Source organism: Dermacentor albipictus, chromosome 1 (genome assembly GCF_038994185.2).
Source record: "Dermacentor albipictus isolate Rhodes 1998 colony chromosome 1, USDA_Dalb.pri_finalv2, whole genome shotgun sequence".
NCBI classification, from domain to species: domain Eukaryota; kingdom Metazoa; phylum Arthropoda; class Arachnida; order Ixodida; family Ixodidae; genus Dermacentor; species Dermacentor albipictus.
Window position 1 is genome coordinate 423,725,405 of NC_091821.1, and position 20,143 is coordinate 423,745,547.

General features: G+C 48.9%; 2 protein-coding genes across 3 annotated transcripts in view; both read left to right on the top strand.

Annotated features, from left to right (window-relative positions):
- The first annotated feature begins 398 nt into the window (after window positions 1–398).
- Window positions 399–16,813, top strand: LOC135897088 (uncharacterized). 2 transcript variants are annotated; one of them, XM_065425673.1, is made up of 3 exons: window positions 399–2,463; window positions 9,661–9,938; window positions 15,649–16,813. In XM_065425673.1, exons 1-3 carry the CDS (start codon window positions 769–771, stop codon window positions 16,148–16,150), a joined length of 2,475 nt encoding a protein of 824 aa, XP_065281745.1. In that variant the 5' UTR covers window positions 399–768; the 3' UTR covers window positions 16,151–16,813. The 2 variants fall into 2 exon arrangements, with proteins under 2 accessions (XP_065281745.1, XP_065281742.1); XM_065425670.1 differs by having other exon boundaries at window positions 400–2,463; window positions 9,661–10,013.
- A 2,125-nt stretch (window positions 16,814–18,938) lies between these two features.
- LOC135897129 (intraflagellar transport protein 81 homolog) overlaps window positions 18,939–20,143 on the top strand; it is a 30,243-nt gene continuing 29,038 nt past the window's right edge. Inside the window, exons 1-2 of the mRNA XM_065425699.1 lie at window positions 18,939–19,110; window positions 19,986–20,081. Of these exons, the coding sequence (XP_065281771.1) occupies window positions 18,967–19,110; window positions 19,986–20,081 (240 nt within the window). The 5' untranslated portion in view covers window positions 18,939–18,966. The remainder of the gene's footprint in view (window positions 19,111–19,985; window positions 20,082–20,143) is intronic.

Below are 20,143 nucleotides of genomic sequence, written 5' to 3' on the forward strand. Positions count from 1 at the left end.
TGTCAAGGGTGCACCTTGCACTCCAAAGTTGCGCCGTAGCACAAGAACTCGAAAACCAGTGGTCAAGTATTCCCCGTAGCATATAACTTAACAGGGGAGGAGTGACACAATGTTAAAAGTTGCTGAAATGCAGCGCCCCCTGGCAGCCCGGCCTTGTTGTGTTGCTGCTGCGCCATGCCTAGCGGGCAATATATAAGGCGCCGGTGTAGTCGCGTTTCGTCAATAAAGATGCGAGTTTGTCACTACAAGGCGTGCTGGCCTGTTTCTTCGGTGGCTGCGTTTCGCGGGCCAACAGGGATCACATTCACTGAGCCATGCGCAATTGTATCAGTTTCCTTTATTTGTTAAAGATGCTAGCTCCTCTGAAATAAATTTATTTCCACAGTGCCCAAATTGGCAAGCTGAAAAGAAATAGAAAGCTGTGAAACGTGATCGGTTGCGTCGGACGAATGCGGTTAATGGGTAAGTCCCCATAAAAGGCGTCCCTTACACAATTACACAAGTTCTTACACAATTACATGCCTCCGCCAAGCGACCTTTGTCTGCAGGTAATACCGCTCTAAAATACCGAGCAGCGACAACAAAAAGTAGAAAATACCGCCATCGCCATAGCGCAGATGCAACGACGAAGAAGCTGCAAGCACGCCCGCGCGCGCCACGCCTCCCTCGAGCAAGAAGACGAACAGCTACCGAACGAGATCGGGACGATTTTGTACTCTGCTTTTCAACAGCAAGGATTTTCAACAGCCCTTGTTCCTCATCGCCGCCATGCGTTCCAGCTCTGCACGGAAATCAAGCTCTAAGAAAAAGAAAGTTCCGTCGGCCAAGTCCACACGACCGAAAGAAGGCGGCGGACGAAGCAGTGCAGAAACGAGGGCCATGCCAGGAGCGGCGACGTCGCAGCAAACCCTGCAGGCGAGTGCGTGTAGTCAGCAGCCGCCAGACCAGCATAAGCACACCCCTTCAACGGCACCGCAGCCACAGTATGCGTCACCAAGTGGTCCATTGACGCCAGATTGGTTCACCGACGAGCGCTGGGCAACCCTGCTAGGGCTAAAATCAGACCGCCGACGGCCATCGAACTTGCGTCCCGACAGGCCACCATCAACGGCACAGCAGCCACCGGCAACCACCGTCCAGCGGCCACCGTCCAGTCTCCGCGACGGCGAGCCGAGGATATTGAAGTCGACGGCAGCTGATGTCCAGCCGTCGCTGGCTCTGCTTCCCTACACTCCGTCAACAAGAAAGCTGGTAGCTGAAGAGGGAGCTACGGCGGATGAAGCAGCATCGCTCAGGCCACCTGACGCACAGCTGACGGCAGATCGGCACACGTCGGCGGCGCCCGGTAAACAGCCACCAGTTCGTCGCCTTGGCAGCCAACAGGCGGTCGCGGATGCTGCGACTCCGGCCCCTCAGCCATCGGCGGAGACCACGTCGCGCAGCCGATATGGCACGGACGCGGAATTTGCCCGGGCTGCGACTCTGGCTGTTCGGCCATCGACGCCAAGTGGGCTTCCTGAAATCACGTTTTCCGGACCAGACGGGAAAGCCTCAGAAATTGCCCGGGCCGTGTCTTCAGGCTCTCAGACATCGCTGACAGCTAGTCCTCCGCAGTCTACGTCGATGAGTCGAGAACGCACAGACGCAGAAATCGATAGGGTCGTCAGCCCACTCACTCCACCATCGGCGCCATCTAGCATTCCAGAGACCACGCCTCGAAGCCCGCAAGGCACTGACGACGTGGAAGCTATCAGGGTTACGACTCCAGCAGCTCAGCCATCGGCGCCGGAGAGCCTTCCGAGGACCACGTCGCGAAGCCCGGAAGGCACTGCCACAACGCCAGCTGCTCCAGCATCGGTGCAAGCTAGCACCCCGGAGACCACAATGCGAAGCCCGCAGGATAGCGAGGCAGAAGGCGTCCGAGAGAGGCCAGAGGCAGAGGATGACAGCGCGGTAAGCCAGCGATGTTCAGGGCCGTTGACGAACAGATCCAGAAGCACGCCGTCGGTGGTCCGAATCCTCGAAGACGGGGTGATATCCGGATCGCACCGCAGTGACAGCGCAAGTGCCACGGCCACGGTGGACACCGGCCAGGGCACCAGTACGCAATGCCCAGCCACGCCACTTGGCGAGCACAAGCGGGGGCGAAAAGCCGATACGGGTGTCCCCTCGCTGAGCCCCTCCCTTCGCTTCTACGGCGCCGTGCTAGATGCGACCACGGATAGCGTGGTCTCGATGGCGGGCAGCACGGGAGAGCTCTCCTGGGCGACTGAGGCCAAAGCGCGAGGCTTGCTGTTCACCCTTCTGCACTGCCTGACGACGGCCCTGCTCAACATCCTCATCAAGCAGGTGGTGCACATTCCCAAGGCGAAGATAGCCTACTACGTGGCCTTCGGATACATGCTGGGCAGCATGCCCGAGGCGTTCGCTCTGAAAAATCCATTTGCACCAAGGCACGTCCAGGTAGGGGGCCTTCATTCTTGTGCAGCCTCATTCAGTTAGGTCGACAAGGCCCTCTACCGAGTAGATTCCTGATTGATAAAGCTGATAGCTTTATAACAAAAACGAACAAAATAAAGACGCATTCTTTATTCACAACAGCAAAAATAGATCATTCGACTTCGCTCAGTAAAGTACTCACAATGAGTATTAAGCTATAGCAGAGCTACAACATGTAACTGCATCCTGATGACACATAACAAGATATCCTCAGTGTATGTAACTTATTATAATGCGTACCTACGGCAGTCCTCAAAGCGAGCGACTGGTTCACTTATAAAAGCAACATAGCAGATACACTTGGAATGAAAAAAAGAAAGATTACACCTAGAATACTTGCTAGATTTTTGCAGTATCAAAAACTTAAAAACTCTGCCCGCGTGTGACTTATTCTTTGACCCATCCGTTTAATACGTTGCCCACATATAACACTTTGGAGCAGTTGTTCAGTGAATTTTTCAGCGAGGAACGATCTTCAACAACAGATATTTAAGTTCACAATCACATCAAGCATAATTTTCCCCCATTTTCACTAAATTTCATCTGGGCGGCTGTTAACAGTTCATAACAACTAGCTAAGTTCTACGGCGTTCGTAAAACGCATAACGCTGTGCGGTGCTTGCATATGTAACCTAATTCAACGACCGTATTTAACCCACGCGCATTGAACTTTTCCATCATTACCCACAACCTGGCCCTTATTTTCACCATGTATGAACAAGCTTGTGCCTCGTTTAGTTCGTCGAGGACGCCGGGTAAATCTGCTACGTGCACTGTATTACGCACAAAAATAGATACAGAACGAATATTCAGTAATGATTTGCTATGCTCATAATAAGCCAAAAGCTTTATACACGACACACCTAACGTTTTCATAATTTCTGTCGAATGGGAACTCAATGTGACGTAAAGTTATCTTGATCAGAACACATGGACACGCGTGCTGCACACGCATAGACATTCAACATGTCACGTTGCCCGTCTTCTTCGTTTTGTGTACTTCCTGGCGTCTAAGACACCCCGATCAACCTATGAATCTAAATCAATAACCAAAGTTCAACAGTAAACTTCCTTTATTTTTCTCTCTTGTACGGACAGCACGAGATCACGCAAATAACGTATTCGAGTGCTTCTAGTTGCACTGAAGCCTTCGCGTTGTACAAGATTAGATTTATTACAAAGCATTCCAACTGATCGGAATAGTAACTAGTGCTTAGTAGTGTATATTGGACTTGCATCAGTAGTTGCAGCGTCCCCACAGTGCGCGATCATGTACATAGCTTCACAGGCAGCCTATTATCGTCCAGTGTGACATTTGAAAATTGGTGAACGGTATATGCATTATAAGGCAGCACAGTTTCCGTAACGTCAGCTACAAGAATCTCCTGCGACTCTACAAGAGATATCCGAACTGAGATTACGCCGGTACGCTTGATTACATGTGCGGTGTGAGTACATTCTTCAAGCGATGCTGGGGTCAGTGATTTGAGAGCGGGACGCCAGCGACAACACACATGTGATGAATCGGCCTGCATGTATAACTACGTACACTGCCTCTAAATGTGTGCTAGTTAACTGCTCTGTTCTCTACGGAATTGCGCAATAGGCCCTTGAAGTTCTGAAGCAATGTTTCGGCAAAGGCTGGTGCACTCAAACATGTACCGGGGATCTCGGATATTCTGGTTATGCGGGCGGAAGAACGACGAAGGATGCGGTGCGCAAGAGACAGTATAACAATGAAGATGGACTTGGGGTCAGAGTAGGCTGCAACCTTTTAAAAATTTGAGAACAGTAGCCTCGGACACAAGAGCGTTATCCATATAATTAAAGATGACTGAAATTTCAGGCCTAGATATAACGCTGAGGGCCAAGGCGGCCGCCTACTTGGGCCACGGCCCTGTTTGCACAGCAAGAGCGCCGCGCACCATCGAGATTCAGACAGCGAGAGCGCGTCTCTGCGATTCATTCACTGTGATACTTGTAGGAAACGCGTCTGCGTAGCGATTCCTTCGCTCGCGGAGATGAGGAGATGCGACCTGATGCGATTACCTGCCAATTGGCCACCGGTATTGTCATCCAGAGTCAATATCCAGTAAGGCTCCCGTTCACCTCAGTAGAATTCGCCGTGTCACAATCGCATGTGACGTACACTGCAAAATAATTTACACCCTAAAAAGTGAAAAGGGTGTAAATGTGTCTATAACTCACACCCTAAGGGTGTTATCTATATGACGGACACCCTAAGGGTGTGAGTTATATATACATTTACACCCTTTTTCACTTTTTAGGGTGTAAATTATTTCGCAGAGTATGCTTTCAGAGCGGGGGTTGTGCGCTATCGGATCATCACGCCGCGCGACAACTCAGTATGCGCGAACCGCGTTACATTGCATCACTGACCACGCGTCACTGACCACGTGGAACGCATTCCGGCTTGTTGTACGAAGTGGCGCTCGTTCGTCCGTAAACGGACGCTCCGACGACTGGCGACGTCATACTAAAAGCAAATTCTGGCAGAACGCATCTCGCAATTAGTACTGAGGCTAATATCCACACACCGTGCTGCCGTCGCAGAGACGCGTTATGCGCGAGGCGTGTGTGCGGCCGGATTCCTCTCCCGCGCTTCCCGCTGAACACACTGCGCCATTCAGCGACATCATCGCCTACAGTCCGCGCGTAGCGCCTGTGCGAATAAAACATTCAGATAAGTTCGTCCAAATATGCATGGCGGGCGCTCGATTCCGTCCAAGCAGCCGAGAAATATTTAATAACGTTTTTGCCATTAAAAGAGCGGCATGTACCATCATCAGCCTGGTCACGCCCACTGCAGGGCAAAGGCCTCTCCCATATTTCTCCAACAACCCCGGTCATGTACTAATTGTGGCCATGCCGTCCCTGCAGACTTCTTAATCTCATCCGCCCACCTAACTTTCTGCCGCCCCCTGCTACGCTTCCCTTCCCTTGGAATCCAGTCCGTAACCCTTAATGACCATCGGTTATCTTCCCTCCTCATTACATGTCCTGCCCATGCCCATTTCTTTTTCTTGATTTCAACTAAGATTTCATTAACTCGCGTTTGTTCCCTCACCCAATCTGCTCTTTTCTTATCCCTTAACGTTACACCTATCATTCTTCTTTCCATAGCTCGTTGCGTCGTCCTCAATTTGGGTAGAACCCTTTTCGTAAGCCTCCAGGTTTCTGCCCCGTAGGTGAGTACTGGTAAGACACAGCTATTATACACTTTTCTCTTGAGGGATAATGGCAACCTGCTGTTCATGATCTGAGAATGCCTGCCAAACGCACCCCAGCCCATTCTTATTCTTCTGATTATTTCCGTCTCATGATCCGGATCCGCAGTCACTACCTGCCCTAAGTAGATGTATTCCCTTACGACTTCCAGTGCCTCGCTGCCTATTGTAAATTGCTGTTCTCTTCCGAGACTGTTAAACATTACTTTAGTTTTCTGCAAATTAATTTTTATACCCACTCTTCTGCTTTGCCTCTCGAGGTCAGTGAGCATGCATTGCAGTTGGTCCCCTGAGTTACTATATAAGCAAGGCAATATCATCAGCGAATCGCAAGTTACTAAGGTATTCTCCATTAACTTTTATCCCCATTTCTTCCCAATCCAGGTCTCTGAATACCTCCTGTAAACGCGCTGTGAATAGCATTGGAGAGATCGTATCTCCCTGCCTGACGCCTTTCTTTATTGGGATTTTGTTGCTTTCTTTATGGAGGACTACGGTGGCTGTGGAGACGCTCTAGATATCTTTCAGTATTTTTACATACGGCTCGTCTACACCCTGATTCCGTAATGCCTGCATGACTGCTGAGGTTTCGACAGAATCAAATGCTTTCTCGTAATCAATGAAAGCTATATATAAGGGTTGGTTATATTCCGCACATTTCTCTATAACCTGATTGATAGTGTGAATATGGTCTATTGTTGAGTAGCCTTTACGGAATCCTGTCTGGTCCTTTGCTTGACAGAAGTCTAAGGTGTTCCTGATTCTATTTGCGATTACCTCAGTAAATACTTTGTAGGCAACAGACAGCAAGCTTATCGGTCTATAATTTTTCAAGATTTGGCGTCCCCTTTCTTATGGATTAGGATTATGTTAGCGTTTTTCCAAGATTCCGGTACGCTCGACGTTATGAGGCATTGCGTATACAGGGTGGCCTGTTTCTGTAGAACAATCTGCCCACCATCCTTCAACAAATCTGCTGTTACCTGATCCTCCCCAGCTGCCTTCCCCCTTTGCATATCTCCCAATGCTTTCTTTACTTCTTCCGGCGTTACCTGTGGGATTTCGAATTCGTCTAAACTATTTTCTCTTCCATTATCGTAGTGGGCGGCATGTACCATACGGCGTATAATTAATTACCCACGGTGTCATCATCAAATAGATTAATTGAAGAGCGGCATATGTCCAACGGTACGTACCCAGTGAGCTAAGTTGACATCAAGGAGGATCACTCTTTGACAAGCGGTACACACCCAGTGGCACATACCCAGACATGCCCAGTAACCCAAGTAGATAGATAGATAGATAGATAGATAGATAGATAGATAGATAGATAGATAGATAGATAGATAGATAGATAGATAGATAGATAGATAGATAGATAGATAGATAGATAGATAGATAGATAGATAGATAGATAGATAGATAGATAGATAGATAGATAGATAGATAGATAGATAGATAGATAGATAGATAGATAGATAGATAGATAGATAGATAGATAGATAGATAGATAGATAGATAGATAGATAGATAGATAGATAGATAGATAGATAGATAGATAGATAGATAGATAGATAGATAGATAGATAGATAGATAGATAGATAGATAGATAGATAGATAGATAGATAGAGCTTTTTTATAATTCACCGCTCGCAACCTGCCAATTCTGGTGATAAACATAGGCGGAACACCGCTCATACCACTCACGTAGCGAAAACAGAATAAAATCATATTGGTATAGAACCATTGCATTACACTGGCCCTGTTGAGCTATGACGTAAAGCTATTCGCGATTGCTTTACAAAAGCTAGCCTTCCGCGATTGGTCAAAACATTTTTGGCAACGCCCACTTAGCCTGTCAATCTCGAGACTTCGCGAAAAACGAAAGCTCCCCATCTCAAGACGACGTCTACACAATAATTATGCGTGATTAGGCCGAATAAAAGCGAAAAAAAACATTTATTTCCGATTCTACGCCTTTGTCACCATGGGCGTTCCGCGACAAGTGAATGTTTTCGGATCACATCTACTATATCCGCCTATCTGCACGCGACATCACAAAACCGCGGGACGCCACACGTCAGTGACATGTATGCACTAGAGATGTATTAATATTCCGAACGAAAGTGAACGTTTTGTGGAAGTCGGAGACTTCCCCGTTCCGAAAGGAATAGAAGATGGCTGTTCACTAATCGCTCCGGCGCGGTGTATTTGGAGCTGCTGGCGAGTATTCGTTTCCTTGGGCAAAATAAAAATTGCGTGGCAGTATAATGTTGGCGAGTCCTCTTCCATACGTATAAAACATCGCTTTGCCAAATCTTAAAACTGACACCCGCCGTGGTTGCTTAATGGCTTTGGTATTGCGCTGCTAAGCACGAGGTTGCGGGATCGGCTGCCGGCCACGGCAGCCGCATTTCGATGGAGGCGAAATGCAAGAGAAAAAGAAAAACGCCCGTGTACTTATATTTAGGTGCACGTTAACGAACCCCAGCTGGTAAAAATTATTCCGGAGTCCCTCCACTTGGCGTGCCTCATAATCAGATCGTGATTTCTGCACGTAGAAACCCACAAAGTGATTGAAGTTTTTCTTCACTGAGCATCCGTTTTGACGGATGGCGTGGTAGTATAACGTTGACGAGTCCTTTCGACACGTATACACCATCGCTTTGCCAAATCTTAAAGAATCATGCGTTCTGACGGCATTTTTTTACGCCCCGTTGCAAACCGCCGCTGTCGTCAACGAGCCACCGCAAACTATGCCAGGGGAAGCGGACCAATTGGTGACGACGGTACCACATCCGGTTATCTACTTTCACTGCGCTAGCTCGGCCCCACCAAAGTCCTCTCCTATTGTGTGCACGCCTCGTCTCTCATCAGCCAATTAGATAGGAAAAATGCAGCGAATCCAACGAGTTGGAATCTATACACAGCGAAGCTTATGTGGGAGTGCATAAAGAGGAGAATCATACCGAAGGCTGTATTCAGGGACTATAGATAGGCTAACGCAATGCCGCCGCCGCTGCTGCGGATGCGCAAAGGCGAGCACGGCACAAGGGTCGAAGACGAAAGTCGCGGGAGGTCCTGGCGTATTTTTGGTTTTTATATCTTTCCCCCGCACAGCAGCCCCCGCGAAGGCGCCTTCGCGGCGCTGCCACGGATGCGCGGAAGCGAGCGCCACCTGCTGGCGTTGCAAGGAACCCAGCGTCCAGCGGCGGTGACATCGCGCGCGTCCTCTGCTGTCACTGGTTCGCCTAATCGGCCACAGAACAACCACGCAACTCCTACGGTCACTCAGACCCGGCGATAATCGCAAAGAAAAGCTTCTCTTTTAAAACCCGTCGCGGAAGGCAATGCTATTCGCTTTGACGAAGCAAAGGTCACCTCTTGGCTCTTCAATAAACGAGGAGAGCGTTTGATGGGGCTGTCGACACAACCCAGAGGGTGACCGCCGTCGACGATTGCGTAAATATTACGTCAGAAGATTGGAATAAAAGTCTGAATGGAATAACGTTGAGTTACAGCACCCCTGGCTGGGGCTTCACTTTGTCTTTTTTTTTCTTTATTGCCTTTTCACAAACGCAAACAAAAAGATCAAATACACGACATGTACATATTCTAAAAACACCAGCCACAGCTCGGCCAGTGTAAGGTGTTTAAAAGGGCTTCACAGAAGCCAATTGGTCTAGTAGAGGAAGCCATTCCGGGGGTTCACATAGTGCTCTGAACAAGTCGCGTGTGTATATAATGCTCTCAACAAAATAGTGTCTTGCTGAGTGAGCCTGTATATGACAATGCCTGATGTCCATTCTCGTCTTCCATACGCTGTGCATGCAAAGCAGCATTAGCATATCACTCGGCGCTCCCCCTGTTTCTGCACGTGGAAGAAACCACTTTGTCTGCGGACGGGCGCAGGTGGACCTTGTCCTCCGAGGGGTGTGCAGCCTGACGTCGCTGATGCTGAAGGCGGAGGCTCTGCGCTACGTGGTTGTGAGCGACCTGGCCGTCGCGTACACCATGGTGCCCGTGTGCGTGACGCTGCTCTCGTGGTACTTTATGAACGAGAGCATGGGTCTGACCATGTGGCTCTCGATATCGCTGTGTCTCTCCGGCATCGTGGTCGTCATGCGGCCCGCCATCTTCTTCAAGGAGTGGGACGAAGAAACCACGCAGACTCGCCTCATCGGATTCTTGTACGCCTTCGGCAGCGCCATCACGCTGGTCATGCTGATGGTCTTGTATCGCCTCTCGAGGAACGCCACTAGCAAGTAAGCGCGTCGCGCGCCACTTGAAAGCGCAGTGCAGGATCGAAACTTCTTGTTTTTTCGTTCCGGCTTTCGCTCCAGATTTAACGACAACGCTTCAGTTACGGTTCAGCTCAGGAGCGACCGAATAGCGGTTCAAACTGTTTTGATCCGGCTTACGTACGTTTGCTTAACTTAAAATTGATTACAGCAGGACAATATAAACTTATTTTGTACAAAAGCTGAGTGGCGCTCCTCAGCTGCGCGAACTGACTCAAAAAAGACACGCGTGCTGTCCTTTTCGAGTCACAAACATATTAGAAAAAACATACGCTGACTCACCATTCCTGGCCCTGCGGATGTACAATTGGAGTTACATGGTTCAGCCACAAGTGCAGACAATGCATGGATGAAAAGGTCCAGGGAACGTGGCCAATCTGACCCGAAAGCTGTTTTTTTTTTCAGTTTATTTCGGAGTGAAAAAAGAAAGAAAGAAAAACCCTAATGCATATGGTTCATTGCCGTTTCGCGCAAATATAAAACCTTTTTGTTTTATTTTCGGTTCAGTTCTGGTTCTATAAACTTTACGGCGCCACTCGATTAGCTACCGCGATTCCTGCCGTCAACTTCCTGGCTATCCCTGTGTACCTCTGTGTCTATTCGGGGCCGCATAAAGACCTGGGCTGTGTAAACGTTATACACTGTGCTTTAGAAAGAACACCATGGAAACACTGCTACTGTGCACGGGAGAGCTTTCCGCGCATCAGAGGTGCCCTCATTCAGAAAAAGAAAATCAACTTCGGTTTGATTTTCTTTTTCTCAGTCTCTCAGGACTCAAATAAAGTTCTTTTATTTCGGTTTGTCAGCGAGACGTCTTGACAACTTAGTTGCAAGCGTCATTGGCTATTGTGCATGTCAACTAACAGTTGAGCACTCCAGTCGTGCTGGTACTGTGTTGACCCTACAGAGTTGCTGGTATTCGAGCAGTCTGGCAAGAGATTACGCTAGAAAACGACAGGGAGAAAAGGCTGCAGAAGCGAGGTAAAAATTAGTCGCAGTGGTCGAGTCTGATAGGTATCCCGCATCACGTTTACAAACACTTGATGCGAGCAAAGTTTGAAGCCAGATCTGGGCGAGTACCAGGTTTAAAGCAGAGCTCGCCTTGAATCGCCGGTACCAATACAGTACATGTTGGGCGTCTCGAGTTCACGCCACATAGTGATTTGCGCCCTGTCGGGAACGCGAGCCCGACATGCAGCCAATAAAGCTGCTGCTTCCTCCCAATCCTTTTTGGCATTGGAACATTTAAAAAAAAACAATTAAATTTAATTACCTCGCAAGATCGCGTGCGCTTAATTCTGAAGAAACTTTTTTTAGGTATTTCTTAATGTAGTTATAGTATTCCTAGAATACTTTACGCACTTTCCATTGTTGGTCTGCCTGTCTGTCTGATGTCTCTTTGTGGATCTAACCGTTTTCTCGCCAGCTTGGTTCATTGGGTATAGTTCATGGTCGAATATGTAGAGCGTAGGGCTACTGTGCTGAGGGAACCGTGTTCGAAACCACTCTAGTCGGACCAACTTGGATTACTGGCTATGTGACTCATAAAGAGCTATAGTGGCTCTCTATGAACCATCGATGAACCGCCACGTTGTGAGCGTATGGACTTTTATTTTTATTTACAGAATACTGCAGGCCAACTTGTGACCCAGGCAGGAAGGAATATGTTCATACAGTAATGTAATTAAATGCGTTCAAAGAAAAGAAGTGCATATGAAATATGAAATACATTGAATCATATGAGGTACATTGAAGGATGATATAAATACAGAAAAACACATTCTACAAGCATACAATGCAAGGGATTGAATTGAAAGGAAAGAAATATTTACAGTAACAGTTACACAGTTTACACAGGTTGTTGTTTTTTTTCATGCTAACACGCATTAAAGTACTCATGCGGTCACACGTTTATTTGAAATGCAGTTTTTCAATGGCATGTAATATGTTATTGGACAGGAATACATCGGTCGGCAGAGAGTTCCAATCATTTATTGTTCTAGGAAAGAAAGAATATTTAAAGCAATTTGTACGCGCGAAAATAGGGGTTATCTTGTCGGGGTGATAATTTCTGGTAGCTCTAGCTGGTAGCGGCTGGAGACAGGGTGTATGACTAAGTTGTAGTTCCCTTTTCCAAAGGCGGAAAAGGAATGTTAGGCGTGCTACCTTTCTTCGGCATTCTAGGGTGGCAATATTATTTTCATTATTCAACTGAGAGGGGGAGTCATAACGTCCATAACAATTATATATGTAGCGGACGGCAAGCCTGTTTATGTTTTCCAGTTTTTTCATGTTTTTTTTTTCGTGAATGGGTCCCAGACGACGCAAGCATATTCTAATCGCGACCTTACGAGTGTGTTGAATGCCACTTGTTTCACGGATGGAGGAGAATGTTTCAGCTTGTGTCTTAGTAGGCCGAGTTTACGTCGAGCAGACGCACAAACATTATCAATGTGTTGCGACCAGGTTAGACGATTGTTGATATAGTTACACCCAAATATTTAAAAGAGTCTGTTTCAGAGACGGCGGATTGATTAATAGTGTATTGATATGTTAGAGGGTGTTTTTTGTTGGTAATGCGCATAAAAACATGCATGCATGCATTGCATTGCATTGCATTGCATTGCATGGCATGGCATTGCATTGCATTGCATTGCATTGCATGGCATGGCATTGCATTGCATTGCATTGCATTGCATTGCATTGCATGCATGCATGCATTACCTTGCATGCAATGCGAAGCACATAGCGTTCCCTGCATGCGTTTCCCGGTGAAGAATATTGTTGTGCAAGCTGCCGCGGCGCCGGCAGCTTGTCTGTAGCATACGAAGCAGGGAGTGACGTAACTACACTTTCGTACGTAAAAGAAGGACCCGCCTAGCAACTGATTTGTGTTGTGACAATGCTATGGGAAGGCCAGGTACAGTGAGGGTTCCTGAAGAGCAGCATGCTTACGAGGCTTGGCGAATTTCTCTTCCCTCTGGTCCACTCCTTGTAGGTGCGCGAAGTAGCGGCGCAAGCCAAGTCGCAGGCTGTCGAAACGTCTTAGGCTAATAACTTAGGTAAAGTGCATGCGACTGTCGCCACGTTAATAATCTCAACCTACGTCGCAATCGGTTATCGTTCTAGTTGTCGTTTACTGCTTCGCTGTCCAACCACCTTCAAAGCGTGGATTGGAGACCATGTTTTTATTTTATAGATGTACCGTTAGGTTGCATGTAGATCAATGTAAAATATCGACAGGGAAAGCTAAATATGGTTTAAAGTGACGATGAAAAAGAAATGCCCGCAGAGTCCATCACATGAGGAATGTCGACGTTAATGCGATTAGCACTGAAGCGACACGCTGTATTGCCACCGCCGTAACTCGTCATCTATGAGGCGTACGTGTACTGCAGCTGGGCTCCGCTCTCACGTGCTTCCTTTTGTACACGCTGTGACATCTAGCGGTGCCGCAGCGAAGCCCGCGCGTGGCGCGTGTCTGAATGTAATTATATTTGACAACATGGACGAATATATATGACGCCAGGTTCGATTCCGCCCAACACCGAAAAAATTCAAAGGATTTCTTTGACGGTGAAGAACGGCACATGCCCAGCGACACTTACGAAGTGGTAAGCACACCCAGTGGTACGTAGCCAGCGGTACGCACCCAGTAGCGCATACCCAGTGACACAAGGTGGCATCGAAGATGTTAATTCTACAGCGGTACATGCCCCCAGTGGCATATGCTCAGTGAACCATTCTGGCGTGAAATATTCATTGAAGAGTGGCACATACCTAGCGAACAAAGTTGACGTGAGAGAGCACATACACCCATGGAGCGGCGCATGTATATCCATGCAGGCAGTGCTTGTTCCCTCCTCAAACAGTCGCGCTTCAATCGCTGCTCCCATAATCACCCTGGCTGACGTAGGTGACTATTTGCTCTGAACCCCTTTTCGCCCGAAGCTTCGCGACCTATTTGGGTCTACTTTGTTGCATCTAGGCGCTATTAGAGTTGTCGGACGATCCCACCGCTGGCGTACAGTTGTAGGAGTTGTCGGACGATCTCGCCGCTGCCACCATTAGTAAGGCTTGTAGGTCGTAGGGAGCAACTTGGGAGGAACTTGGCGTACAAGGTTTATTTAAAGTATTTAGATTTTAAACAAGAGATACATCGACAGTCTAGCGTGGCTCCCAAATGGAGCACGCAAGACAAACATACAGCGCACAGCTCACGAGTACGACCACAGAGCACATTGACGAGCACCCCCTAGCAGCGACAAACAGCCGCTTATAAACACTCCGTGTTCTCTAGATCCCTAGGGGAGGGAAAAACGGCAGTTCACTGCCGATTCGCAACGTCCAACGTCAACGCAGTCGACCCGCCCTCTTGGAGGAGGAGGTGTCTAGTCCTTGGTACTTTGTGGTTGCATGTGTTTGTGCTGTTACAATTTTTTTATGTCAAGTATGCACCAACTCGCCCAGAAAGAAATTTTAATGGAGGAGGAGGGCTCATACACCCACGTACGCACAGCTTTCACTGCCCCCACCGAGGCCAGACGGGCTTCGCAGAACTCGGGGCTTACTTCTTGACCAAAGGAGGCGCCTCTTATTCCCCGAGCTGACCCCCACCACGTGGCCCCCGGTTCTCCATTGTCTTGCCCCTTGAAAGGCGCATGCGACGTTGCCGCCAGATAGATTCGTTCGGGAACTCCCTTGCTCACAGCAGACCAGATCGGCGGTGGCGGGTTCAGTAACAATAGTTGGTCCGCCGATCGCGTTTAGCCATAACGGTGCCGAGGAGGTCTTGAAGCGGCACCTCGAGGTCCCTACGAAATGAGTTACCGCAGCAATTGTGGTAGGCTTCCATGGTTCTCTTCGGGGAAGCTCGCAACGCTCGCAGCTGCAGCTCGCTGAGAAAACTTGCATGTTGCCACCACGGCAGGCCATTCTTAACTGCGCAGGCACGCGCCTTATCATCAATCATGTGGTTCGGGTGATTATTTTAAGCTTGTTCTATATAGAAACGTATGCTCTTCTGTGTGTAGTATGCGTGATTCCAAAGAATGTACGCACTGTTCGCTACAGTTAGCTGAGTGCTTATAGCCTCTTCCTTAAGGGGGTATGAGCCATCGCATCTGGGAGTACGAATCATAGATGACAGTTTTCTGTCGACGTTACGCCACGAAGAAATTCCGGAATCCTACAGCCATAGACAGCTTCACTGTAACATATCTGACGAACAACGTTTGCCATTTATGTGCGTTGATGATGATCGCGTGAGTCTGTGATGACAGCTCGGTGGTGATTTTTTCAGCGCGCACCAAACATGCAACTAAACGCGCTCGCTCAAAACCATTAGACTACCCCCCCCCCCCCCCGCTCCCCACCCTAAACACAGGTTTGCCAAAACGAGCGGATGCGTGCCTGTCTCGCCTGCATCTATGCACAAATTCGAAGAACCCCCATGCATGTGCAAGTTCTCGCTGAACAACGTTTGTCTCGCGGCTTCCACGTGGAGGAAATTGCGGGCGCAGGAAATTAAATACATGTTTTCACACCTCGGCACTCCCAAGTAATTAGTCTTAAATGTCGTCGTCCCTTCCCGTCACAGGTTCGTGAACTTCAACAGCGGCCTGACCCGCACCATCATGTCGCTGCTCATGGCGATGGCAACGGGTACGTTAGACGAGCTGATGGATGGCCGCTACTTGGGCACGCTGGTGATGATGAGCAAGCTGGGATTCTGCGCCATCTTCTTCCTCAACAAGGCGCTACAGATCGAATCGGGCGCCTTCGTCGCCACCGTCAAGTTCAGCGCCGACGTCATCATGTCGGTTATCCTGCAGATCGCCTTCCTCGACCTCTACCCGGACGTCTGGAGCATGGGCGGCATCGTGCTTGTCGTCCTTTCGTTCCTGGTGACCATCTGCGGAAGCACCGTGAAGCCCGCCTGGAAAAACCGGCGACGACGCAAGTCGATCCAGAAGCGGCGCCGGTCTCTGAAGGCTGCAGAAGAACAAGACATCGCGGCCATGGCCGCCGCCGCAGCAGCAGAAGCAGCAGCCGCTGCGGCTACCTCTGGGACAGCCTCCTCAGACGCAGGCGCCCGCTAGCGCTGCCATCAGCGCCGCTACTTCCGTTCGAACGGCACCGAAGCGGCGCTTTGTACTCACTAAAAGCGTGTGCAGGCACTGCTAGACACGACCACAGCCGCCTGGGCTGCGTGCCTGATTATCGAGTTGTGTGTTGTATACGTAATTGTATAAACGCTTTACGTTTGCCTCCGCTTCAGATGTACGAGGAACATCTAAAGATACGTGATTTGCGCCGCCATTTATCGCACCATTGAGATTCTGTACAAAAGGCGTCGAGACATTAAGCGTCCCCACGCGGCGCCGGTGCCTAAAACCCCATGCCATTAAACACTGACGGAACAACATATATACACCCTTTATGCGCGCCGACCTTGGAGTGAGCTCGACAGCAGGAAGAGCTGTCGAGGCCTGCCACTGCGAAGACTGGGAAGCATTAGGGGTCACAAAGCCTGGCAAAGGTGTCCCAATGACTGGGTCCAAAGGGACGTACTGCTGGTATTCTTCGGCGGCTCGAGAACTGTGCTACAGCTATATTTGAAAGTTCAATTAAGACATTCTTTCTTGAATTAAAACTACGGCCGCACGTATATATTGTGCCTGGACACAATGCCGGCATGGGTATGAGATAAGAAGTATATGCGAAAAATGCTGCGAGCTCTTAGTGTGCATCCTAATATTACAATATAACAGTATGCTCCGATGTGGCTCGGTATAACTCTGGTATTCTTCTGCCGAAGAGGTTGACTTCGTTTGTGGAGAGCATGACGTTGCAAGTTTGATTCCGCACTTCGGTAGCCACATTCCCATGGAGGCAGAATGCAAAAATGCGGGCGTGCTGGTAGATTTAGGCTAATGGTAAAGAACCTCGGCCTTTCAAAGTTAACCCTGAGATTGTCACTATGGCTTTTTTTATAGCTTAGGCGTTGCCTTTTAGACGTAAATATACCCAGGTGTGAGACAAGAGTATGCGGGACTATAGCACAGCGCGTCCTTCAAGGCCGCGTTTGTTTAGTTTGTTTGCCTGCTAATTTTATTGAGCAGCGGCCCGTTTTGTGGCATACTTATAAAGGATGTTTCCACGAGTACTTCAAGTAATATTTAAAAAGAGTCTTTTTGAAATAAAAGGGCCGGTTCTTCGGAAACATGCCGTTCGGAGATACATGGGTCGCCATCGCCTACGGTATGTCTCAGAAGGAACCGTTAGTTTATTTCAAAGCGGCTATCTTTAGTCTTCGTAGAAATGCCCGGTATAGAGGGTATATACGTCGTCAGACTAGATGAAACATTTCTACATTCCAGGAATTGGTTGAATTATACTTAATAACCCTCAAAAATAAGTAACAGAATGAGTGGGGGGAAGCAAGCGGCCACCCTTTTCCGTTTGTCAAGTCACTCTGTGAAATGAATGCCCCCGCGAATACTTTTTGCCTTTGCTTTTGTCGGACGGTCTGCAACCGCGCCCCGGCGACAGACCGTCCTACGTGTTTCGAAATCAAGGACCGCATGACAGATTACAAAGACATCACGAAGACCTACGGCCTGGCTCGCAGGACTGTCCCACTCCCGCACCCGAGGCTGAGTCGAGCGGAGGCGGTAGTATTGAGACGGCTCCAGACCTGATCGCTACCGAGCCCGAGACTGATGAATCGCATGTACCCCGAAACATATCCGACCGATAAGTGCAGAGTCTGCCGGAGGGAGACCGCAGACTACACGCACATCTTGTGGGACTGCGTTAAATCTCCAGAAGAAGCAAAATCAAGAACGCTCCCACCGCGGCTCGAGGCAGCCGCGAAGAGCTACGACCGAGGCGATCAGCTCTATAGCTGGGCCGTCCAGCAGGTCCTCGAGGCGCTCGAAAGGAACGGACCCAGCGAGCTGGCAACGGCGAGCGGAGACCCGCGCCGAGTAACGGCGACTTCGTAGATGACGTAGGCCCTCGTCGGGGCGCGCGAGCGCCCAACTGCAGGCATAAACAAAGTTGGCTACAATCCAATCCAATTTTGCCTTTGGCTGCACAACGCCCCATCGTCACTTCTGGGCAAAGAATCTCTGGAATACGTTGCTTATCTCGCTAGCGCACGCTCTGCTAATCCCACAGTGAGAAAATTTTCGGCTGGAAACCATACTGGCTCATTGCCATGAGTATTTTCATCCCTCCTTGCTCGACAATAGCTCAAGGCCGCGCGATATATACATACCAACATGCGTGTGTGTTTGCATGTGCAGTTAGTGTGTTTTCGTCATTAATGTGTGTATCATTTCATCTTTCACCCAACTCACAGGGGAGCATTACTGCGTTACATCATTTGTTCACCCAACACCCAGGTTAGCATGCCAGGTTGCCACCAAGGCTGACATCTCCAGCTTGTCATAATATCAACAGCTCTGTCTCATTCGGCACGCTGTTCGGCGACAGCAGGTGGTATATATAGGACGCTGTGGCATCCAGGCTACATCATCGCCAGCCTTCCATATAGTGAGAAACTCTATGCAGTCTTCGGACGCCCGCGGTTAGGGTACAACACCGTATATTCCCTCGAATCATAAAGTATATACCCACCTCAATAAAGACGATCACTATCATCATCACCCCCCGCGTGGTACTCGTAGTCAGCGCCGCCCCGCGGCTCACAGCCCCCCACCGTTGAGCCCTGTTTAGTGTTGCCATGGTTACCACCTAGATGGTAACCAACAAAGCGTCGCCCCTGGAGACTCTCCGACAGCCAAATTCCAACTGCGGGACGGCGAAGGGAAAGCGGGAAGTCGGCGGACCGCTTCAAAGATCGACCGTCCTCGCTTTCGGTCGGATACTGCATTTCCGAGCTGGCACCATGAGCGAGCAACTGAAATTCATCGTTCAGGAACTGAATAAGGAACCTTTCAACAAGAGGCTCAACCTCATCAGCTTCGATGCCTTTCGGCCAGACCAGCTACTGCAGGCGTTAAATGACGTCTTCGCCGAGTTGGACCCCAAGGTTTGTAAAGCGTGATCCACGGCCTCACATTTTTGCTGCTTGCACGCGACTGTGTGGTGTTAGGGTAAGCGCATTTACTTTTCTTTTTCTTGCGGATAATTGTTTATATGGTGTGCCTATACGTGACCAGGAACTGTAAGATGTATATCACTATAGTTATAGTTATTTTAAAATGTATAATACAGTTTCAGAAAGAAACTGCTGCTGCACACAATCACGGTAAGTCGACATGCCCATTGGTGAGTTAACGCATCTTCCACCTGAACTGATATACAGGAAAGTACAAGCAGGAAAAAAGAAAGTCAGCAAAGAGAAGCTTGCTTTTGACTTTCATAAGCGACCCAAGTTTAATGCAGGCCATGCTGGTTCATGCTAGTGTGTAATCAATATGAGACTCTTATTGTTGCAGTACATAACATTACCCTCCGTTGTGGCTCGGTGGCAGTGATAATGTCCCTATTTTATCATCCTGAACATTAATGAAATTGTGGATTATATTTCCCTCAATGCTGGACTAACATATATTAAATGCACCGCGCGTTTACTTTAATGTTCCCTAGATTTTAGTTTCATCTGCACCAACATCGCGTATAGTTCGCGTCTTTCACCCTCTCTCTACTAATCGCCCGCGCATAAGAGGTATGCGACCGCCTTGAGTGAGATAGAAACAAGAAGTAAAAGGCAGATAAGTCCGGTTGACTATACTTTTCGAGGGAAACAACGACCACAACATATTGAACAATGAATCACCCGCGCCTTGTTTGTTCCTGCTTGGCCGGTCCTGAACTTTTCTAGCAGTAGCTGCGAGCAGAGGTGCGGCTTGCGTAAGCACTGCTGGAATGGGCGCGTCACTGACTTCAGTTCGACGGTTGCAGATGAAAGCGGACGTACGCAGCGAGGATCCCGAGCAACTGGCCATGAGAAACCTCGCCTTCCTGCGCATATTGAAGTACAAGCCTCCGCCTGACATCGCAGGCCGGTAGGTGGCGAGCTGTGGCGGAAAAATAAATAAATAATGACAAGTGTTTGCAGA